This window comes from Solanum tuberosum, unplaced genomic scaffold, assembly GCF_000226075.1.
Source record: "Solanum tuberosum cultivar DM 1-3 516 R44 unplaced genomic scaffold, SolTub_3.0 scf00051, whole genome shotgun sequence".
In the NCBI taxonomy this organism is placed as follows: Eukaryota; Viridiplantae; Streptophyta; class Magnoliopsida; order Solanales; family Solanaceae; genus Solanum; species Solanum tuberosum.
In genome coordinates, this window is record NW_006238978.1 from 1047907 (window position 1) to 1066888 (window position 18982).

General features: G+C 30.5%; 1 protein-coding gene across 2 annotated transcripts; it reads left to right on the forward strand.

Annotated features, from left to right (window-relative positions):
* Positions 1-11375: 11375 nt before the first annotated feature.
* Positions 11376-18461, forward strand: LOC102596511 (CDP-diacylglycerol--serine O-phosphatidyltransferase 1-like). Of its 2 annotated transcripts, XM_015307288.1 has the most exons (13): positions 11376-12122; positions 13756-13960; positions 14555-14620; positions 14985-15044; positions 15529-15619; positions 15785-15839; positions 15959-16038; positions 16159-16275; positions 16381-16465; positions 17196-17287; positions 17484-17737; positions 17843-17931; positions 18134-18461. In XM_015307288.1, the coding sequence occupies exons 2-13, from the start codon at positions 13797-13799 to the stop codon at positions 18259-18261; spliced, it is 1281 nt and encodes a 426-aa protein (XP_015162774.1). In that variant the 5' UTR covers positions 11376-12122; positions 13756-13796; the 3' UTR covers positions 18262-18461. The 2 variants fall into 2 exon arrangements, with proteins under 2 accessions (XP_015162774.1, XP_006344192.1); XM_006344130.2 differs by lacking the exon at positions 11376-12122 and having other exon boundaries at positions 12688-13960.
* The last annotated feature ends 521 nt before the right edge of the window (positions 18462-18982 follow it).

Below are 18982 nucleotides of genomic sequence, written 5' to 3' on the forward strand. Positions count from 1 at the left end.
AAACAACATAGTGCAACCCACCATAAGAATTGATGTCTAGGCACTATGTCTTTCATAAATACTAAGCTTTTCCAGGACACTATTGGAAGGGGATCAAATTAAAGAGGAAACATATTACTAATAGAATTTCGCAGGATCGCAGCTAGCTTTGACGAAGGGGGTTCAATTAAATCCTTTTCATCAAAAAATGTCATTGTACATGTAATATTTTCATAATAGAATTCCGTTGACATAGGTTAATATACAAGTGTGATATTTTCATATTTCTTTGAAGATCCTTATTGAAATTTCTAGCACCATGATAACTTTAAAAGTTGAATCCACTCTTAAAGTACTAATGATTTTTTTTTAAAGTCAAAAAACTCTGAAAAGTTGTTTTCATAATTTTCATTTTAAATCATTCACAATTTTTTTTAAAACAACTTCATTTGTATTCATGTCCAAACATTGAGTTCTGAATGTCATTTTCAATATTTTTTCCAAATACTACTTTTTTCTTTTTTTTCCCTTCAAATTTCACAATAAGTATGTCTAAATGCACACCTAATAACCATCTTGATTTGGAATCTTTGTATTATGCTTCAGCATCTTTTAGGATCATTTTTTTTAATAAAAAGACAAAACATAGTTCTTTTTAGATAGATTTTTTCCTTGAGTAAGTTGATCTTATACATTTATATATATATATATATATATATATATATATATATATTGTGAAGTTAAATTGATCCCTTTTTCTTTAATACTATTTTTTAAAAATGAGAATAGAGTCAACTACAATGTAAAAAACAGGAAATGTAAATACCTAATTGAAAAAAAAAAACAAGATTAAGAAAAGAGGGGACCAATAATTTTTAGATTTTCTCCTATTTCTAGTCTTTGTGGTCCAAAAATAACTTTTTGTCCAAAGCAAGTCCCCTTTATATATCAACACTAACTAAACACACTTTTAATATAGGACATTGATAGGATACAAGTAGGGCACCAATACCGATCTTAATGTTTATATGGTGTCTATTAACACAACATAGGATGTTATAACTCACATAAAGTTGTAGACTAGACAATTAGCTTGTTAGGTAGGAGAGGGCATTCAATTTATAAACCTCTTACCAACTCTCTGTAAAATTCATGTAAGACTCTGTTAGTTCAGTGCGATTTTTGTACTTGGGGAGAATAAACTCGTTATTATTCACATTTGAATTTATGTTAGATCGTCTCAAGTATTTTTGTTTACACTCTTCGCTTGAGATAGTCTACAACTTCAAGTCGTGAGTGATCAGCAAATCAAAAAAACTGAACACACGAGCCAATAAAAATACTAGCTTATTAAGTAGGAGAACTCGCTCAATCTCTAAACCTCTTATCAACTCCTTGTGAGACTCTGTTGGTTCAGTGCAAATCTTTTGCTTGGGATGAACAACCTCATTATTATTCACAATTGACTTTTTCTTAGATCGTCTAGGATATTTTTCTTTACATTTTGGCATCAAGATAGTCTAACTTCAAGTCGCGACTGATCAACAAACATTAAAAACTGAACACAAGAGACAATTAGAAAACTAGATTACTAAGTAAGAGAGTTCGTTCAATCTATAAACCTCTTACCAACTCTTTGTGAGATTCATGTGAGACTATGTTGGTTTAGTGCAATTCTCCTACTGGAGGGTAAAAGAACCTTGCTATTATTCATGATTGACCTTTCTTAGATCATCTAGGAAATTTTTCTTTACACCCTGCGCTCGAGATAGCCCACAATTTCAAATTGCAACTGATCAACAAACCAAAAAAACTGAACATGAGCCAATCAACTAGCTTATTAAGTAGGAGAGCTCGTTCAATCTATAAACCTCTCATCATATTTGTTAGAGAGATACATGTGAGACTCAGTTGGTTCATTATAGTTAACTTTTTCAAGAATCAATGACCTTGTAATTCATGATTGACTTACCTTTTGATTCTAAGTTACCGCTCTAGCTCAAATGGGCCATAACTCAAGTCTTTAAGTCACATTGGATAAATAGGTCGAATAGGAGAGTCTAACTTAAAAGACTAAATCAAAGTGTCCCAATCCAAAAACTAACTTATTAAGTAGGATCAGAACCCGTTCAATCTAGAAACCTCCAACCAATTATCGATAAAATCCATGCAAGACTCAATTGGCCTATTCTACTTGTCTTGCTTCATAATCAACTTCATTGTTCACGACTCACTTTCCTATTGAATATAATCCACAACTTTAGGTCGCGGTGGACCAACCTATGTTACTATATTTGTTATAGGTTGAATAAGAGAGCCCAACCTAAAACACTAACTTATTAGGTTGGATTTTGATAGTTGAGAGTGGTCCATTTATTCTACAAATCATATTATACCTTTTTTTTTTCTAGAAAAATTCATGTGTGACTCAATTGGTTTATTATTATTACAAAAAGTTATGAATTTTGGACCACTTTTTATTTTATTTTATAATTTTCAATAATATTTTTTTAATAAGAAAAAAAATAATAGTACCTCGAAATGCGACATTGATCTGGCTGTCGGAATCATGCAATTAAATTAGGTGAATAATGTTGAGAGAAATGGAATCTTAGACCATATAAATTTGAGACAACAAGTGAAGTCTCTGCTCTTTCTTGTCTTCTATATTTTTAAAATTTTAATGAAATCTTGTTTTTGTCTATTAGATCATAGCTTTTGTCATTGTTATTGTTGGGGCATTTGAAAACAACCCCCTTTCCCCCTCTTAGTTTAGCCTTTTAATACAAATGTGTTGTTCGGAATAAAGGTGAATTCATGATTTAATGATCAATAAGTTCACAATGCATAAATAGTTAAAATTGCCTTGTGTTATTTGAAATTGAGCAACTTTGCCTTCCATTGAACTTTACTCTGGTTGTTAAGAAGTAATCTAGTTTTTGTTGTCAACCGTTGACGCAAATCCAATCTAAGGGTAAAATTTAAACCCGAGTGAGAAATAGAGGGATAAAATTTAACCTTTTTTTTCTTCAAGAATTTGGATACGTGGGGTTCATTTATTTCACGCTCGAGCTCTCTTAGTGACATATAAGGCGCGATTTGCGAATGTCAAAAAGGTATGAATAAACCCAAAGTGTATGAAGATCAAAATTGAGCAATTTCGACTCCTCTCTTTATTGTAAGCATATATTTAATTTAGATATTTTATTTGCATATCTACAAAAACATAGGCGAGGTGAAGATTTATATCTTATAAGTTCTAGATTCTAGAACACGAACTCAAGTACTAACAACCTGTTTTGAACTCTTTTTATATATACATGTTTTGTGATTTTTGTAACACGATATAAGTTGTATCTGCCGAATTCACATGTTATTTACTACCTTAGTCCCAATATAGACAATTTTGGAATAAAAAAATAATGTGTTCAGTTGAATCAACGAAACTAGTCCTAAATCCACCTCTGGTCACCTGCAATTCTCACATCAAAATCAAGTGTAAAACACATGTAGGTATGTTTTGCCTTATGACCTAAAGGACCAACAACATATTGTCTGAGAAGACACCATTATCTTAGCTTTGTCAAATTGGCTGTAATGTTTTGGAATATTGTGGTCACAAAAGAATAGTGTCACATTCATATATATTCACAAATCACAAGTTCCAAAATGACCTCTAAAAGTTAGTGTCACATTTTCATTTGAGTTTGACACTTGAAAAGTTGAGCCAAAGAAGAACCTTGATACTCTATGGGTTGATCCATGCATCAGTTACGAATTTGTCCGAACTCAATAGTTTTATTTCAAGGTATATGAAATAAATCTAAAATCGTGTAAGTCAAATAGTTTATAATGAAATTTCTGATTCAAATTCATATAGTTCAAATTTTAAATTTAATTTTTCTTGCTTAAATTGACACTTCTTCTTTTTTCGTCTTTTTAAAACTATAATTTCTGAATCATTTCTAATAGATCTTGTCTCTCTTTTTACATCAGTTGAGGTAATAGACTCACTCAATAAGAAAGTTTTGTATTTTACAATAATTAGTACTTGATTCGTTTCGAAATATTAATTATGAAAAACACTATATTTAGAGTTTTGATATCATTCTTATTAATTTCATGATAATTCGCTCTTTTCATCTCACTTAGAGACAGATTCTTGAAACTTTGATATTTTTCAATCCTATCTACTAAAAACAAAATATTTTAGAATACTTGAATGGTTCAAATTGTCAATTGGAGAGGATATTATGTATGGAAGGGATTTTGGGAATTTATGGAAGGGAGGGTATTATGTGGTGGTTGGGGGGGGTTGGGGGGGGGGGTGTTGATTCAATCTTTTTTTTAGTTGTTCTAAATCTGATCCATATTTGATTTGGATCTCAAATTTGAGATTCCCTTTAAAAAAAAAAATTGAAAAAAAAAAAAATAAGTGGACAAGATATTTTGGTCAAAATCTCAAAACAACATATGGTGATGGAGGAGTTGTCAGTCTGGAAAAAAAAATTGATTATTTTATTTGGTAGATCCAACAAACAAATGAATATTAATAGGATTATTAATACTATTGACAACCTGTTTATTTTTGGCCAATCATTTGTAATCAGTAGATTAATAAATTAAAGGGAAAATTATATATAATCGCAAACTATTAATTCAAATTAAATGCTATAAATATACTTTGATTTAATTGTACCCTATAGCAAATTATTGCTATTTTCGCCACTCTCCCTTGTGGAATCTCGCTCGCCACTCTCGTTTGGTGGCAGTCTCGCTCGCCTCTCTCGCTTTTATACAAACACAAATGTATAAAATGCGTTTGTGTTTGTATAAAGCAAGAGGAAATTGTATATATACATATATTTTCGTTCTCCTCTCTCCCCTCTCCCAGATCTCGCTCGCCACTCTCTCAAATCTCACTCGCCACCCTCGCCTCTCTCGCTTATACAAACAGAAACAAAATGTATAAATTGTGCTTTTGTTTGTGGAATTATACAACTGTTTTTTTTGTATATGTATAGCGAATTATACAACTGTTTTTTTTGTATATGTATAGCGAATTATACAACTGTTTTTTTTGTATATGTATAGCGAATTATACAACTGTTTTTTTTGTATATGTATAGCGAATTATACAACTGTTTTTTTTGTATATGTATAGCGAATTATACAACTGTTTTTTTTGTATATGTATAGCGAATTATACAACTGTTTTTTTTGTATATGTATAGCGAATTATACAACTGTTTTTTTTGTATATGTATAGCGAATTATACAACTGTTTTTTTTGTATATGTATAGCGAATTATACAACTGTTTTTTTTGTATATGTATAGCGAATTATACATATATATGTTTGCTATAGAGCGCAATTATGCAAACTTTACTATATCATACAAATATGAATTTTGTGTTTGCTATATGTGAAACTTGCTCTAAATTAAAAGTCCATATTCTTAATGGATTAGTTATTAAAGCTAACAACTTTTTATTGTCTTGGTGATTAATCCAACAATTATTGTCTAATTTATTTATATTACAATAATATTTCATTTTACTTTGTATATTCTTTATTGTTTTGTTTTCAAAAGTGTGCAAAATTAGAAGGAAAAAAGGTATCAGTATAAGGAATATTCAGTTTAATTTAACTAAGATACCTTTTATTTTTTTATTTTTTTTGTCTGGTTCTACTTAGGTTTGTTTTGCCAAAGATTTTAATTTCTAAACAATATTAATTATAGTATTATCGTAGTTTCTTGTCATTCGATTTCTATTACTATATATTTGTCGTTTGTTTTGATTATCATATTATTTTCTAAATTTTTGACATAGATAATCATTCAAAATAAAGGAATTACAACAAATTAAAATATATTTATTATAATGTGTTTATTCCAGCATCTATTTGTTAAATAAAATATACAAGGAGATAAAATTAAGCTAGAAGATAGAGCTATATCATGAAGCAACTTGCAAATGAAACACATATAAAAAAAAGCATTTTATTTTAATCGAAGATATATCGTAAGTAATTTTTAATTCCAAAAAGATAAATTAGATAATGCCCTATTTCAACGGAAAGCCTTCTCTTTCACTATTAACCATTTTGATTGCGATCGAATAATAACTTCAGTAAAAAAAAAAGAAGGGAAAGACCTTTACTTTGTTGACTATGAAAAAAATAGAAATAATATTTACACATACATTCTTTTTTTTTTCTTTCTAAATTCCCCTCAAAACTACATTAGGTATATTATTGCATGAATTTGTTTTGATAAAAAGAAACAACAATTAAATCTTGTTGTTTTAATTTAATGTGTTCCCCATTTCATCAAATATATATTGAAAACCATTCCACCATATGGATACTGTTCCCTAGGAATTTATCCCATTATTTTTTACAACTTTGGAAAATTTTAAATAATTATTATTTTGTCCTCACTTCTACCCCTTCCCAAGAGAAACCAGGATGGGGTGGGGTGGGGGTGGGGTTGTACCCATGTTATGTAAAATTCAAGAATATGGGACATTTGATACACATTCAATAAAATACTATATTCTTTTAGTTTAAACTATGTAATTGTTTTGAAAATAAATTTATTTCAAATATTGGATATTTCATGAATGCAAGAATATATACTTGCTTTTTGTCTTCAAAATTTCTTTAATGTTTCAATAAATTATGTGTTAATTTAGAAAGACACCAAGTAGAAAATATAAATGAGATTGTGTAGTGAATGCTCTTACCATTAAAGTTGTTGAATGTTTTCTTTAGGGATGTTTAAAAGCCTTACGCAAATAATACGAATCGAATATAACATTACAAAAAAATTAGATTTTGAAACGGACAAATTTTGTAGTTGAACAGTAAAATTTGTCGCTATACAACAAAATAGTAACGGATCAGCTACAAAGTTCGTAGCTAAATGGAGTATTTTGTTGATATTTTAATATATTTGTACTTTCGCTATTTGAAAAGTCAATTTTTTTCTTAGGTTGCTACGTTATCATCATCATCAATAAATAATCTAATTTTAAAAAAATGTAATATATACTTGTTTTTATCTAGTTTTAATAATTTATACATATGTTATTTAAAACAAAAATAGTAACACCTTGATTAATGTTTTAAACCTAATCTATTATTTTTATTTTTGAGTTTTTCATTTGACATTTGATACTCACATGAACCTTGATTTATCTATACAATTTAAAGTCAATTGATTTTTCATTCAAAGTCCTATGCTCGGATTACGCCTTGTTTAATACGAATTCATGTCGTGTAAGGTCAATAAAAAAGAAAGCACTTTAAAAAGTAATTTTATCATTCTAAGAGCTCAAATTAAAATCTCTAATTAATGATAAAGAGATTTTCTTTTCTTTTTTTGATTTTTCATTCGGTATTCGATAACCACATTAAAGCTCAATTAAATTTAGATTCACGCCTAAATATTTCATATTTGAGAATTCAGTGCTCTTTAAAAAAAGAAATCTTATTCATTTCGATTCAACGTTAATGGTGATGCATGAAAAGATAAATAAAGATGATAAGGACTTGTGCAAAGAGTTGACGAATAACAAATTGTCTCTTTCTATTTGGGTTGTTCTGTACTTTTACAGATGTTAAAGGGCTTTAATACTTCAATAAATGAAGTTTTGGGCCCCATTGCAATTAAAAGGTTATAAGCCTAGTAACACTATGACTATTCCCCTATATTTGTTTTTGTCCCCCCTATTTTAAGCCACAATTACCAAATTTCCCCTATTCATAAATCAACTAATTGGTCCAATTCCCCCATTTTAGTACTCACTTTTTAAAGAAAATATCTTTTCTTCCCCAATAATAAAAAAAAGATGAAGAAAAGAGAAATAATTTCTATACTATAAAATGAAATATGGAAGTAATAGCAAAAATTAGATTCAAATGGAGAGTACATTTTCTTGAGACGAGGGTGTGATAGAAACAGTTTTCTTACCTTTTCAAAATAGGGATATGACTGTTTATACATCATCCTTCCCCGACCCCGCTTGTGAGATTACAATCAAGAATCTATCTGAAACAGTCTTTTCAGCCTTTTCAAAGTAGGGGTAAAGACTGTTTACACACCACTCTCCCTCGATCCACTTGTGAGATTACTGTTAAGGACCTATTCGAAACAATCTCTATACCTTGTTAAAGTAGGGGTAAGACTGCTTACACACTATCACCACCATCCCTGACTCCACTAGTGAAACTATATTGGGTTGTATTGTTGTGAATGGAGAAAACATATGAAAAGTAGGTTTAATACATATTTTAGAAATAATTTAGGGTAGATAGTTGTTTAAATGATATGTTTTTTCTACAATTAAAAGGGATATATTTGATATATATATATAGGACATCAAAAACAACTTTATGGTAAAATTGCATTTTCATGAAAAGGATGCAAGAATAACTTGCTTATGGTTTGAGAGACTTCACTATTTCATGTTGCTTGTCTTTTATATAAATTAAAAAACCTATGTAATTTATTTTTTAATGAAGAAATGGAAGTTATTTATTTATATATAAAAATATACACGAACTTCCATTTTCTATATATCCATGTATTTTTTCCCTTTTGCAAAAGAGGTGACTTTCTTTTTTGGTTTCCTCTTTTGATCTCAATCAAAATAACTATAATAACAATAATATATTCAGTAAAAATCCACAAGTAAAGTATGAAGAAGGCGATGTATACGGAACCTTATACCTATCTTGTAACGGTAAAAATGTCATTTTCAATAGATTCCTAGCTCAAATAAAACATATGATACATGTATGAAAAGAAAATATAGTAAACGAATAAATGAGAAAATAATAAATAAATAATAATCGATGGGAAAAAAATGATAAATAAAATTAAACAATAATACTCACTATTGATAAAGAAAAATAGACAATACTCCTACTCCCTCCGTTTCTTATTATTTGTCAAATTTTGTCTTGACATACCTATTAAAGAAATAATGTTTGGTATAGTGAATTTATCATTTTATCCATATTAATTGGTCCCATATATTTACTCACTATATTTTTCAATGACATTAATTCAATATTAATAAATTGAGAGTATAATAAAAAAATAAAATTTGTCAAAATGGATAAGTAAAAAAGAAAATTAAATTAGAAAATATTGTAAATAAAAATAGAGGGGGTATTTACTAACATTTCATCATAATTATATATCCTTCCATCTCAACCAAAATCAAATTGGGATAATATCATGGTGATGAAAAAAAGTATAATCTTTTATTAAAAAAGAATATTCCAAAATGATAGAGATCACTAATATAAAATCAACACAAATTCATTTTCCTTTTTCTCTCTCCTTAATTTCTCCTATTTGAACTTTTCAAAATCATTAGGAAGAAAGCTTATTAATTGGCTACATTACTATTAGAGACACTCAAATAACATTTAATTTAATACAAATCACTCTTAAATTCTTCAAAATCATTCATGTAATTCATATGCAAATTATGTATTTTTAGATTAAAAAATTATTTCGAATTTCAAAAATATTTCACCATTTCAACATAAGTTAAATTACAATTAAAAGTATCTCGATATCTTTCGTTGCATAATTATAACTATATATAACGACTCATTTGTTCTGAAATGGTGATAAAACCTAAAGCATTTAATTCATTCTTTTAGATGATAGTACTACAAATGCTTAAGAGGACATTTATTTTATTAAAAAAAAAAAACTATTCAAATATAGTATTTTATTAATTTTTAATTTAAGAAAGCAGAAGACAAACGTTACCAAAACTTATTTTCCCAATGTAAAGGGTGTTTTTGTCTTTTCCAAAGCTTAGTACAAGTACAAAACTGTGAAGCATATACCTGAAGTACAATGTATAGTATCTAAAAAGAAAGGTACTTTATTAAAATATTAATTAAAATAAAGTGTTCAATAACACGTTTGATCCCTCAATTATTAGTAGTAAATTATAATTTTGATGGTTATATAATATCTAATTAAATATACTTAATTTGATTAATTGACATATGCATATTTGATCTTTTTACAGAGAATATTCACAAATTTATCATAATTATTATTCATCGCCAAATATTAATCTATGTATTTATCTACTATTAAGTTTATACTATTACTGGATATATAAGAGGGAAATATTGAAAGTATCTTTGTACTTAATACAATTTATTAGTTTTGTCTCCGGATTATTGATAATCTTAAAAATATTTTTTTACTTGACTAAATAAATTTAGATACACTCTAATCTGTCAAATAATATAACAAGTGGTTTCAAGCTCTTGTAGGAATATAGAGTTCTTAATGCAAAAATCATAAGAGAAGAAAAGTTCATAGAAGGTTGGGAAATAGTACGCCCGATTCACCAGGTTCTACCACTGTAGGGCCCAATCATACTCAAAAAACTAAGAGAAATGTTGAAAATACTCTTAACTTGACAAGAATTTAGGAGCGTATTTCACTCATGTTGCAAGATCGGACCTATATATAATTTTAATTAGTTAAGTTAAGAATTGCTTTTAAGACCGTCAATAATTTGAGGATGAAACTAATCATTCACGTCGAGTTTAGACGTGTTTTCAATATTTCTCTCTTTATTTAATTATGATAGAGTTTTAAAAGTAGTTCAAATGCAATATAATTTCCACTTAAAAAAGATATCAATTGTTTTCCATGATTTTTTTTTTCAAAACATGTAGAAAATGAATTTTTAGTTTGAAAAAGTGATTTTGATCAATTTAACTTCCTTTTTCTTTTTCGTTTTTTTCAAATTAAATGCATATTCAAAGACAAAATCCAATTTTCCATTGTATTTTTTCAACTTAATTTTATTGTTCATACTAAAACCATATATTTAAGGTTAAAATATATTTTTCAACGTATATTAGAAATATTAAATTTATTGATAATCAAGACACCAAAAAGACTACGCCATTATTTATCAATCAGAATAGTGATGAAATAGTAAGTACTTTATTTTTAATACTTATGAGACTTCTCGATATTTAATCAGGCTCCACAAATATAGATATTAAATAGTGACAGAGGTAAAAACTACTCCATTAGCATTTACATAAATATGCCTTCAAATTAGTGGCGGAGCCAAAACTTTTAATAAAGTGTTTCAGAATTTAAAAAAATAGACACACGAAATAATCGAAGGAAATTTGACATTTATTATATATACTTTATTCAAAATTTAATATAAATATCAAACACCAATAAAAAAAATATATATATTCTTCCGACCTGTAATTTTCCAAAGAAAAAAAAAACCGTACCTTAATTTAATTTAATGATAAGAATAAGTAATAAATACTCATATTTATAAATCTGTTCAAACCAAATCTCTCTTTGACCGAAAAAAGAAAGAAAAGAGAAACCGAACTTTCTCTCTCTACTTTCTCCTCTTCTTCTTCGTCTTTCTCTCTCTAAAAATCACCGCCTTTCGCCGCCGGGTGAACTTTCAGTCACCACTGTTTTCTTCTCTCAAGAGAGGCAAAAAAAAAAGTTTAAACTTTTTTGAACTTTTTTTTTTTCCTCCCAAAAAATCTAATCTTTTTTGTATACTTTTTAAACTTTTTTTTGCTTTTGTGTTCATTAAAATCTCCATAAATTTGCTTTGTTTTAGTTAAACAGTTGATTATCTACAATACCCATTTCTCCATTTTGGAAAATTCATTGTTTTTTCCTCCAAAAAATCGATCTTTTTTTGCTTTTGTGTTCATTCGAATCTCCATAAATTTGCTCTGTTTTAGTTAAACAGTTAATTATCTACAATACCCATTTCTCCATTTTCGAAAATTCGATCTTTTAATGCTTTTATGTTAATTCAAATGTCCATAAATTTGCTCTGTTTTAGTAAACAGCTACAATACCCATTTATCCGTTTTTGAAAATTCGATCTTTTTTTGCTTCTGTGTTCATTGAAATCTCCATAAATTTGCTCTGTTTTTGCTAAATAGTTGATTATCTACAGTACCCATTTCTCCATTTTCGAAAATTTGTTCATTTTTTTGATCCAACGGCTAGGATTCGTTGTTCTCTGTTACTACTAGGGCTCTCTCTCTGTGATTGTCAGCTTTTTATTTTTAGTTCTTTTGTCTTCTCTACGTAAGTTTTTTTTCCCCTCTCTGACTTTACTTTTTTCAGTTCTTCTTTCTATAAATAGATTTTGTGTATGTATTTATGTATATATATATTTAGGTAATAGAGTATATTACTGTTAACTTCAAAACTGGGATTTTTTTTCCTGTAGCGTTTACTTAATGGAGTGGTAGGGGCGAAGTCTGGTAGGGCCGAGATGTTTGTACATTGTTTATATATGGTTAAAATTGTTTTTTTTTAAATGTATATCTACTACCAGTAGATATTGAATCTCATTTGGCTTCTTGTTGGGTTTAGTTCTTCGTATTTTGAATCTCTTAGTGAAAATCTTGGCTTTGCGAATCATTGATTGGCATGCACTATGTATGTTACATTTGGGATATTTTTGAATTTTGGGTTGTTCTTGTTTTCTTCAAATTTGTTTGATTTTTGCTTTGCTAGTTAAAACTCCAAGGTTCATTTTTGTTTCGGGGTATTGAAGAAGTTTTGGATATTTTATCTTTCTGGGCGGAGCTACACTGTTTTTATATATGGTTAAATTTTTATGTTTTAAAAATATTTTTTATGTATATATAGCTGATGTTGAACACTGTGTGACTATTTGGTGTGTTGGCTTCTTCGAATTTTGAATTTTCTTAGTAAAATTCTTGGCTCCGCTGATGTTCTTGTTAATCACATGCATTGGAAATGATCAATTTTGATTGGATTTGTGTGATTACGTGGATTTTAGTTGTAAAGAATTGGCTGATTTTTGCTTAATTGGCATCACTTATATGATAGTAGTTGATGTTCTTATTGTGCTAACAACCAACACTAAATTATTCAAATTTGTTTCATTTCGCGTTGGTAGTTACAGTCTAGTTTCATTTTTGTTTCCCGGTATTGGAAAAAAGATTTGTTTTTGTTTTTGTTCATCTTTCTGTTAACTCCTTGTTTTTTGTAAGTCACATGCATTGGAAATGATCAATTTCGATTGTATTTGTGTGGTTACGTGGACTTATTTTTGGTTAATTGGCATCACGGATATGATTATTCTCCAATTAAAGTTGGTGTGTAGGATGTATTGCATTAGTTTATTTGAAGCTGGTCTTTAATCCCGTATGCTTCTATATCTTTTAAGGTCAGTTATAATACGGATAGCGAGCTAAAACCTTGAACCAATAAGAGCTACCCGTTGGTAATTTCCTTTTGGAGGTGACAGGCTTTCGAGTATATTCTTTACTGAGGGTCTGTAGATTAAAATGTTGTGCAGACATGAGATTATTTGGATCCCTTCCTTAACTTATTTCTTGGATTCCTATCTTTACTTCGAATTTTCCTTTAAATTATGTTTCCTTTTAGTTTACCATTCTCAAAAAAAGGATTGTGTTTGCTTTTCCTACACTTCCTGTTTCCAAAGGAAGTCTACTTACTCTTGTAGGATATGCAGTAATGATTAAGTTATTATAAGTTTGTTGTATTTCTGAAGGTACCTTTTGATAAAATATATCGTCATTTGTATGTCGTATAGTAGCTTGAGCCCAATAGGGAACATCCTGCTATGACTTTTTAATGGCTTCTTTGAAATGTTTTCATTATTTTACACGCCTAGAATCACTATGTATTAGTAATTGAAGTTCCATTTATCTTGTCTGTGCAGCGAAAAGGCAGAAGAGGTTGAATTCTTACAGGCTAGGGCTTATGGAGCCTAATGGACATAGAAAGGGTAACAAAAAGAATACGGTTTCCCTTCAAAATGGTGATCTTAGCACATTGAATATTGATGATGAGTTGGATCCATGGACTTCCTGGGCGAACAAACCTCACACTATTACGTTGTTGCTTATCGGTGCATGTTTACTCATGTAAGTTTTTTAATGTACATGCTCTATATTCAAAGGTAGAATAATTGCTATGGACAGGAATAGTTGTTCTCTTCTTGGAGTATGGGGGAATTTTTTTATTTTTTTTTGGATAAGTGCCTTGGACTATGAGGGAATTCGTAGAAGAAATCTAAGTTCTTGTGTCATTTCTTCTGTTCTTTCAGATGTCCATACAATATTCTGTGTCATCAATGAATTAGATTTTCAGTCAGATGCTTAGATTGTTATAGCCTTTTTTTCTTTCTATTTTTCCTTTTGGTGATTATAATATAAAAGTTCTCTTCTTTTTGAGGATATGTAAAATTGTTTTATTATAATTGGTTGTTTTGTGAAATGAAATCCTTTTGCTGTACGTATGACACATCAAGTCGTTGCAGTTTTAATTGAATTTCGTATTTATCAAAAGTTGGTTTTGGTATTCAAAAGCACATGGGAACTTCAATTAGGCTGCCTTACTGATTGCTTGCAAATTATTGGTTCCTTTCTTTTAGTTTTGCTTGCTAATACGTAGTTTTTCGTATTTTTTAAAGCCAATAATACATTCTTTTTTACTTGCTTATGTTATTATGATTGCAGTTGGGCTAGTGGAGCTCTCGACTCACAAAACACTTCTTCCGGTGATATTGTGGCATCTGTGAAAAGGTGTGCACTTTTTATTTCCTTCTCTATCCCATTTTATGTGGTATTGTTGCTATTTGGGAGTCTAAATAGATTATTCTTCTACCACAAGTTTCTTAATTATATTAAAATATTTTGAATGATTAACTATTGTGACTTATAGACCTGTCATGTAGCTTCTAAGTATGTAAATTTTATTTTACAAAAAACTTGAATCTAATGTCCCTTTTTACACTGAAATTAACTCGTTGACTCTTGTTCTCTGAACCCCACCACTCGAAATGAAACAGGGTGAGTATCATGGTTTTGTCTTATATTCTTACCTTATAAAAAACATCTTTTCCTTTTTAATGTTCATGACAGTGAAAGTTGTTTTTTCCTCTGTTAGGGGTGTTTGGGCTATGATTGCTGTGTATCTTGCTTACTCTTTGCTGCAAGCCCCCTCGACGTAAGTTGCTACTATACTCCTCTCTCTCTCTCTCTCTCTCTCTCTCAGGTCCTATTGAGTTGTATTCTGCGTACTTTTGGTTTGACTTGTAAATTATAGCTCAAAATAAGAGTTGGTGGTTATTTATTTTTTATTGAGTGTTATCTATTTTCACTTTTTGGCTGTGAACGTGCTAGAATGAGTATCTTTTCAACTCCTCTTTGGTTAGTCAAAACTACAACTACAACAACATATCCCGTGTAAATTCCACAAGTGGGGTATGGGGAGGGTGGTGTGTATTCAGCCTGACCCCTATCTTGCGAAGGTAGAGAGGTTATTTCTAGTAGACCCGCGGCTCAAGTCTTTTTTCTTTTAGGCTTCAAATGTGAGCTTTAGAGTTCGCCTTCTTTTCTCCTCCTGACTTGAAATTAGCTTAGGCAGATGTATTTGCAATTTTTGGGCTATGGTCTTTTACCATATTAATCTGTGAGGTTCTTCATTACAGGGTGCTCATTAGGCCACATCCTGCCATTTGGCGCCTAGTTCATGGAATGGCAGTCATTTACCTTGTTGCTTTGACGTTTTTGCTTTTTCAGGTAAGTTGGTTAGCAGAATTCATGTTTTCTAATTGTATAAATGAATGAAATGATTCCGTAGTTATGTTTCGTACTTCAGTTTCCCTTCTGATATCTAATCAAGTTATAATTCAGCCAATTCAGTTGTTGTTGTGAGATATTAATACTTTGTCGTCTTTTCCTTAGAAGCGGGATGATGCTCAGCAATTTATGAGATACCTACATCCTGATCTTGGTATTGGTAAGGATTTTGGCATGTTCATCATAACAGTTTTGAGTGAATTATTTTATAAAATCTATGCTGTTTATCGGCTTTGCCATGTGAATTACAACTTATACCTATTTTAACTTACTATGCAGAGCTACCTGAAAGATCCTATGGTGCTGATTGCAGAGTCTACGTACCTGAAAATCCCACAAACAGGTTTAAGAATCTTTATGTATGATATCTTCTTTCACAATCCTTTTACCTTTTGTATTTGTTTTTTCAAATCTTGTATTGCTTTCTTGGACAAGCTGCAGGAAAATGCAGCCTCTCTGATGGCGTATTTGCTTTGTAGGACACACTGTTTGATGAGTTTGTTTTGGCTCATATCATAGGGTGGTGGGGAAAGGCCATCATGATTCGTAATCAGCCTCTTTTGTGGGTTTTATCCATTGGATTCGAGTTTATGGAGGTCAGAGCCTTTCTCGGCTTCTTTTGAATGTTTGTTCAGCATATTTTCATTTTCCAATTGAGAGTTGTTCAGTATTTTCTGTCCTTATTAAACTTGTGTTTTCAGCTTACCTTCCGCCACATGTTACCAAACTTCAACGAGTGTTGGTGGGACAGCATTATTCTTGACATATTAATCTGCAATTGGTTTGGTGAGCATCTTGAAGCCGACTACCTTACGCTCTTATGAACTTTACATTCTTGACATGGTTACAACAAATTGATATCATATTCTCAATTTGCATCCATTTCTATTTGAAGTTCTTGTTCTTTTGAGTTCTGAAAAACATTTCCAGATTGATGAAGTTTATCAAATGTATCGTTGAATTTGCTTCTTTTGATTTAGTTTGCTGTGAAATTACATTGTATTGAGATGCAATATTGCCTTTCCTACAGTAAAAAGTGGTTGTCCAGGTAAATAAAGACCACTGCTGAAAGGGAGAGTTAATGGCGAAACTGAAAAAGTACTTGATTTTTCCTTCTGTTTGTGACACCCCATCTCCTCTGAATCTTTCAGAGGAAAATTTTGATAACGACTTGAACAACTAGGCTATGGGTTATGGCGATCATCGAGCTCCATTTCACCAAAAATATTGTTATTACAGATGATGTGGAATTTGTGCCTTTGTATGGAGGTTGTTTGATATAATGAATCTTTATGGGTGAAGTTTTGTGGCTTGACATTTGGCAATGTGATTATTGTTTTTGTTTTTATTTTTTGCAAGGAATACAACGAATAGTCGTTATTATAAAAAAACATTAAATCCATATTTTCTGCATATTTTACTTACCTGTGGCTCAAGTCTGTTCATGGTCTTACAGATATGTCTTGTTCTCCTGGATTATTTTGCACTAAAATTACCTATTTGATTTCTTATGCAGGCATATGGGCTGGAATGCGCACCGTTCGGTATTTTGATGGGAAAACATACGAGTGGGTTGGTATAAGCAGGCAACCAAATATCATGGGCAAGGTATGTCCCGTTAAGTGCTACATCGGTTGTATATGGTTTCGAGGAATATCAGATATACTAGGTTGCATTATACAAGTCCCATACAGTTTATATGGAAATATTAGGACGTTTATTCTGCACTAAAGTATTATGAACGGGGTTTCCCAGCGACAGATGGTTTTATTATTAAACAAACAGCTTCTTCTTTTTTTAATAGGTCAAGCGAACACTTGGGCAATTTACGCCAGCTCATTGGGATAAAGATGAATGGCGTCCCCTTCTAGGTCCATGGCGGTTTATTCAAGTCCTCAGTCTCTGTGTCATATTCTTGACTGTGGAGTTAAATACATTCTTCTTGAAGTTCTGTCTTTGGATTCCTCCAAGAAATCCTTTGATAGTGTATAGATTGGTTTTCTGGTGGTTAATTGCATTACCAACTATCCGTGAATATAACTCGTACCTACAGGACAGGTATGTCCAACCACTAGCATTATAAAGTGAAATGTGTACTACTCCCATAAGCGCTCGTTTCTTTTCTTTATTTCTCACTTTCCCGTTTACTATTGTCATATTCAGAAAACCAGCGAAAAAGGTAGGAGCATTTTGCTGGCTTTCAGTGGCGATCTGCATTGTTGAGCTCCTAATCTGTATCAAGTTTGGACATGGTGAGCACTACACTACATCTAGTTTTCTCATTTTATGAGTATTTCAGCAAGTTTACTTTATTTGATAACTGGGAAATCCTGAGGACGAGCTAGCATAGTTCAAAACTCGGTGGACAATTAACACGTCCCTTTTGGCAAAGACCAGAACCCCGGTGGCTTTATGTATTCTTCACTTGATGTTTTTCTTTGCTGCTTCTTTCAGGATCATTTCCGAACCCAATGCCCAAATGGGTGGTAATTTTATGGTCATGTGTCGGTATTGGCCTTTTGATGTCGTTGGCTGCATGGTCGTTGCATTTACATAGAACGATGAGGAGAAAGCACGATTGAGTTTACGTTTGCAGTTCCCCAGCCATTCTTTATTCCTTTGCTTTCATTTGGGTAGAGTTCAACCATGTTGTAAATACCCATTACCTTGTAACTGTATATGGTTTGCATTTTTTTTAGGTTAAATATTAGTACATTTTAAACATGTAGTAAACCTCAATTCTTTTTCAATAGGCTAAAAAGTACATGTTTGTTCAGCTGCAATATTGTTGCCTCAATTAAAGAGGAAGTGCTCTAGGGGTTGCATGATCGTATGCGAGACCTCTGGTTAAGGATGAATGAACCGTATCCATCCCACCACAATCTGAGACCTCTGGTCTAAATGAGAATAAACTTAGTTATACTATAATTATATAGTCTATTTCAACAAGATATATTTCTTGAAAATTTCAGAAGGATATATAGCCAATATACAGCATCTTGGTACAATTATGACAATTACATTTTAACCATACAAAAAAATGACAGGTTATTTTAATTGTTTGCTAATGTCTAAGTGACAGAATTCTATGCATTTAACATTGACTAATAAAAATGTTACCAAACTTGTCTTTTAGTTGTTCTTTTCTTTGATTACTCTTTACTTTTGATACTATACTCTTTGTTATTGTAAAAGAAGCAAGATTATGCACCCTAAGTCATTGTTAGGATTGTGTAATTATATTTTTAAAACGAGTGTATTAAGTGTAAAAGACAAGAATATTTTTACTTTAATTAGGTGACA

What these genes read in the sequence shown, in the direction of transcription:
- LOC102596511 (XM_015307288.1), top strand. Translation starts at nt 13,797, where the DNA reads ATGGAGCCTAATGGACATAGAAAGGGTAACAAAAAGAATACGGTTTCC. An exon ending in TTGCTGCAAGCCCCCTCGAC is followed by an intron (nt 15,045 to 15,528) that starts GTAAGTTGCTAC and finishes TCTTCATTACAG; the next exon opens with GGTGCTCATTAGGCCACATC. An exon ending in TTGGATTCGAGTTTATGGAG is followed by an intron (nt 16,276 to 16,380) that starts GTCAGAGCCTTT and finishes TTGTGTTTTCAG; the next exon opens with CTTACCTTCCGCCACATGTT.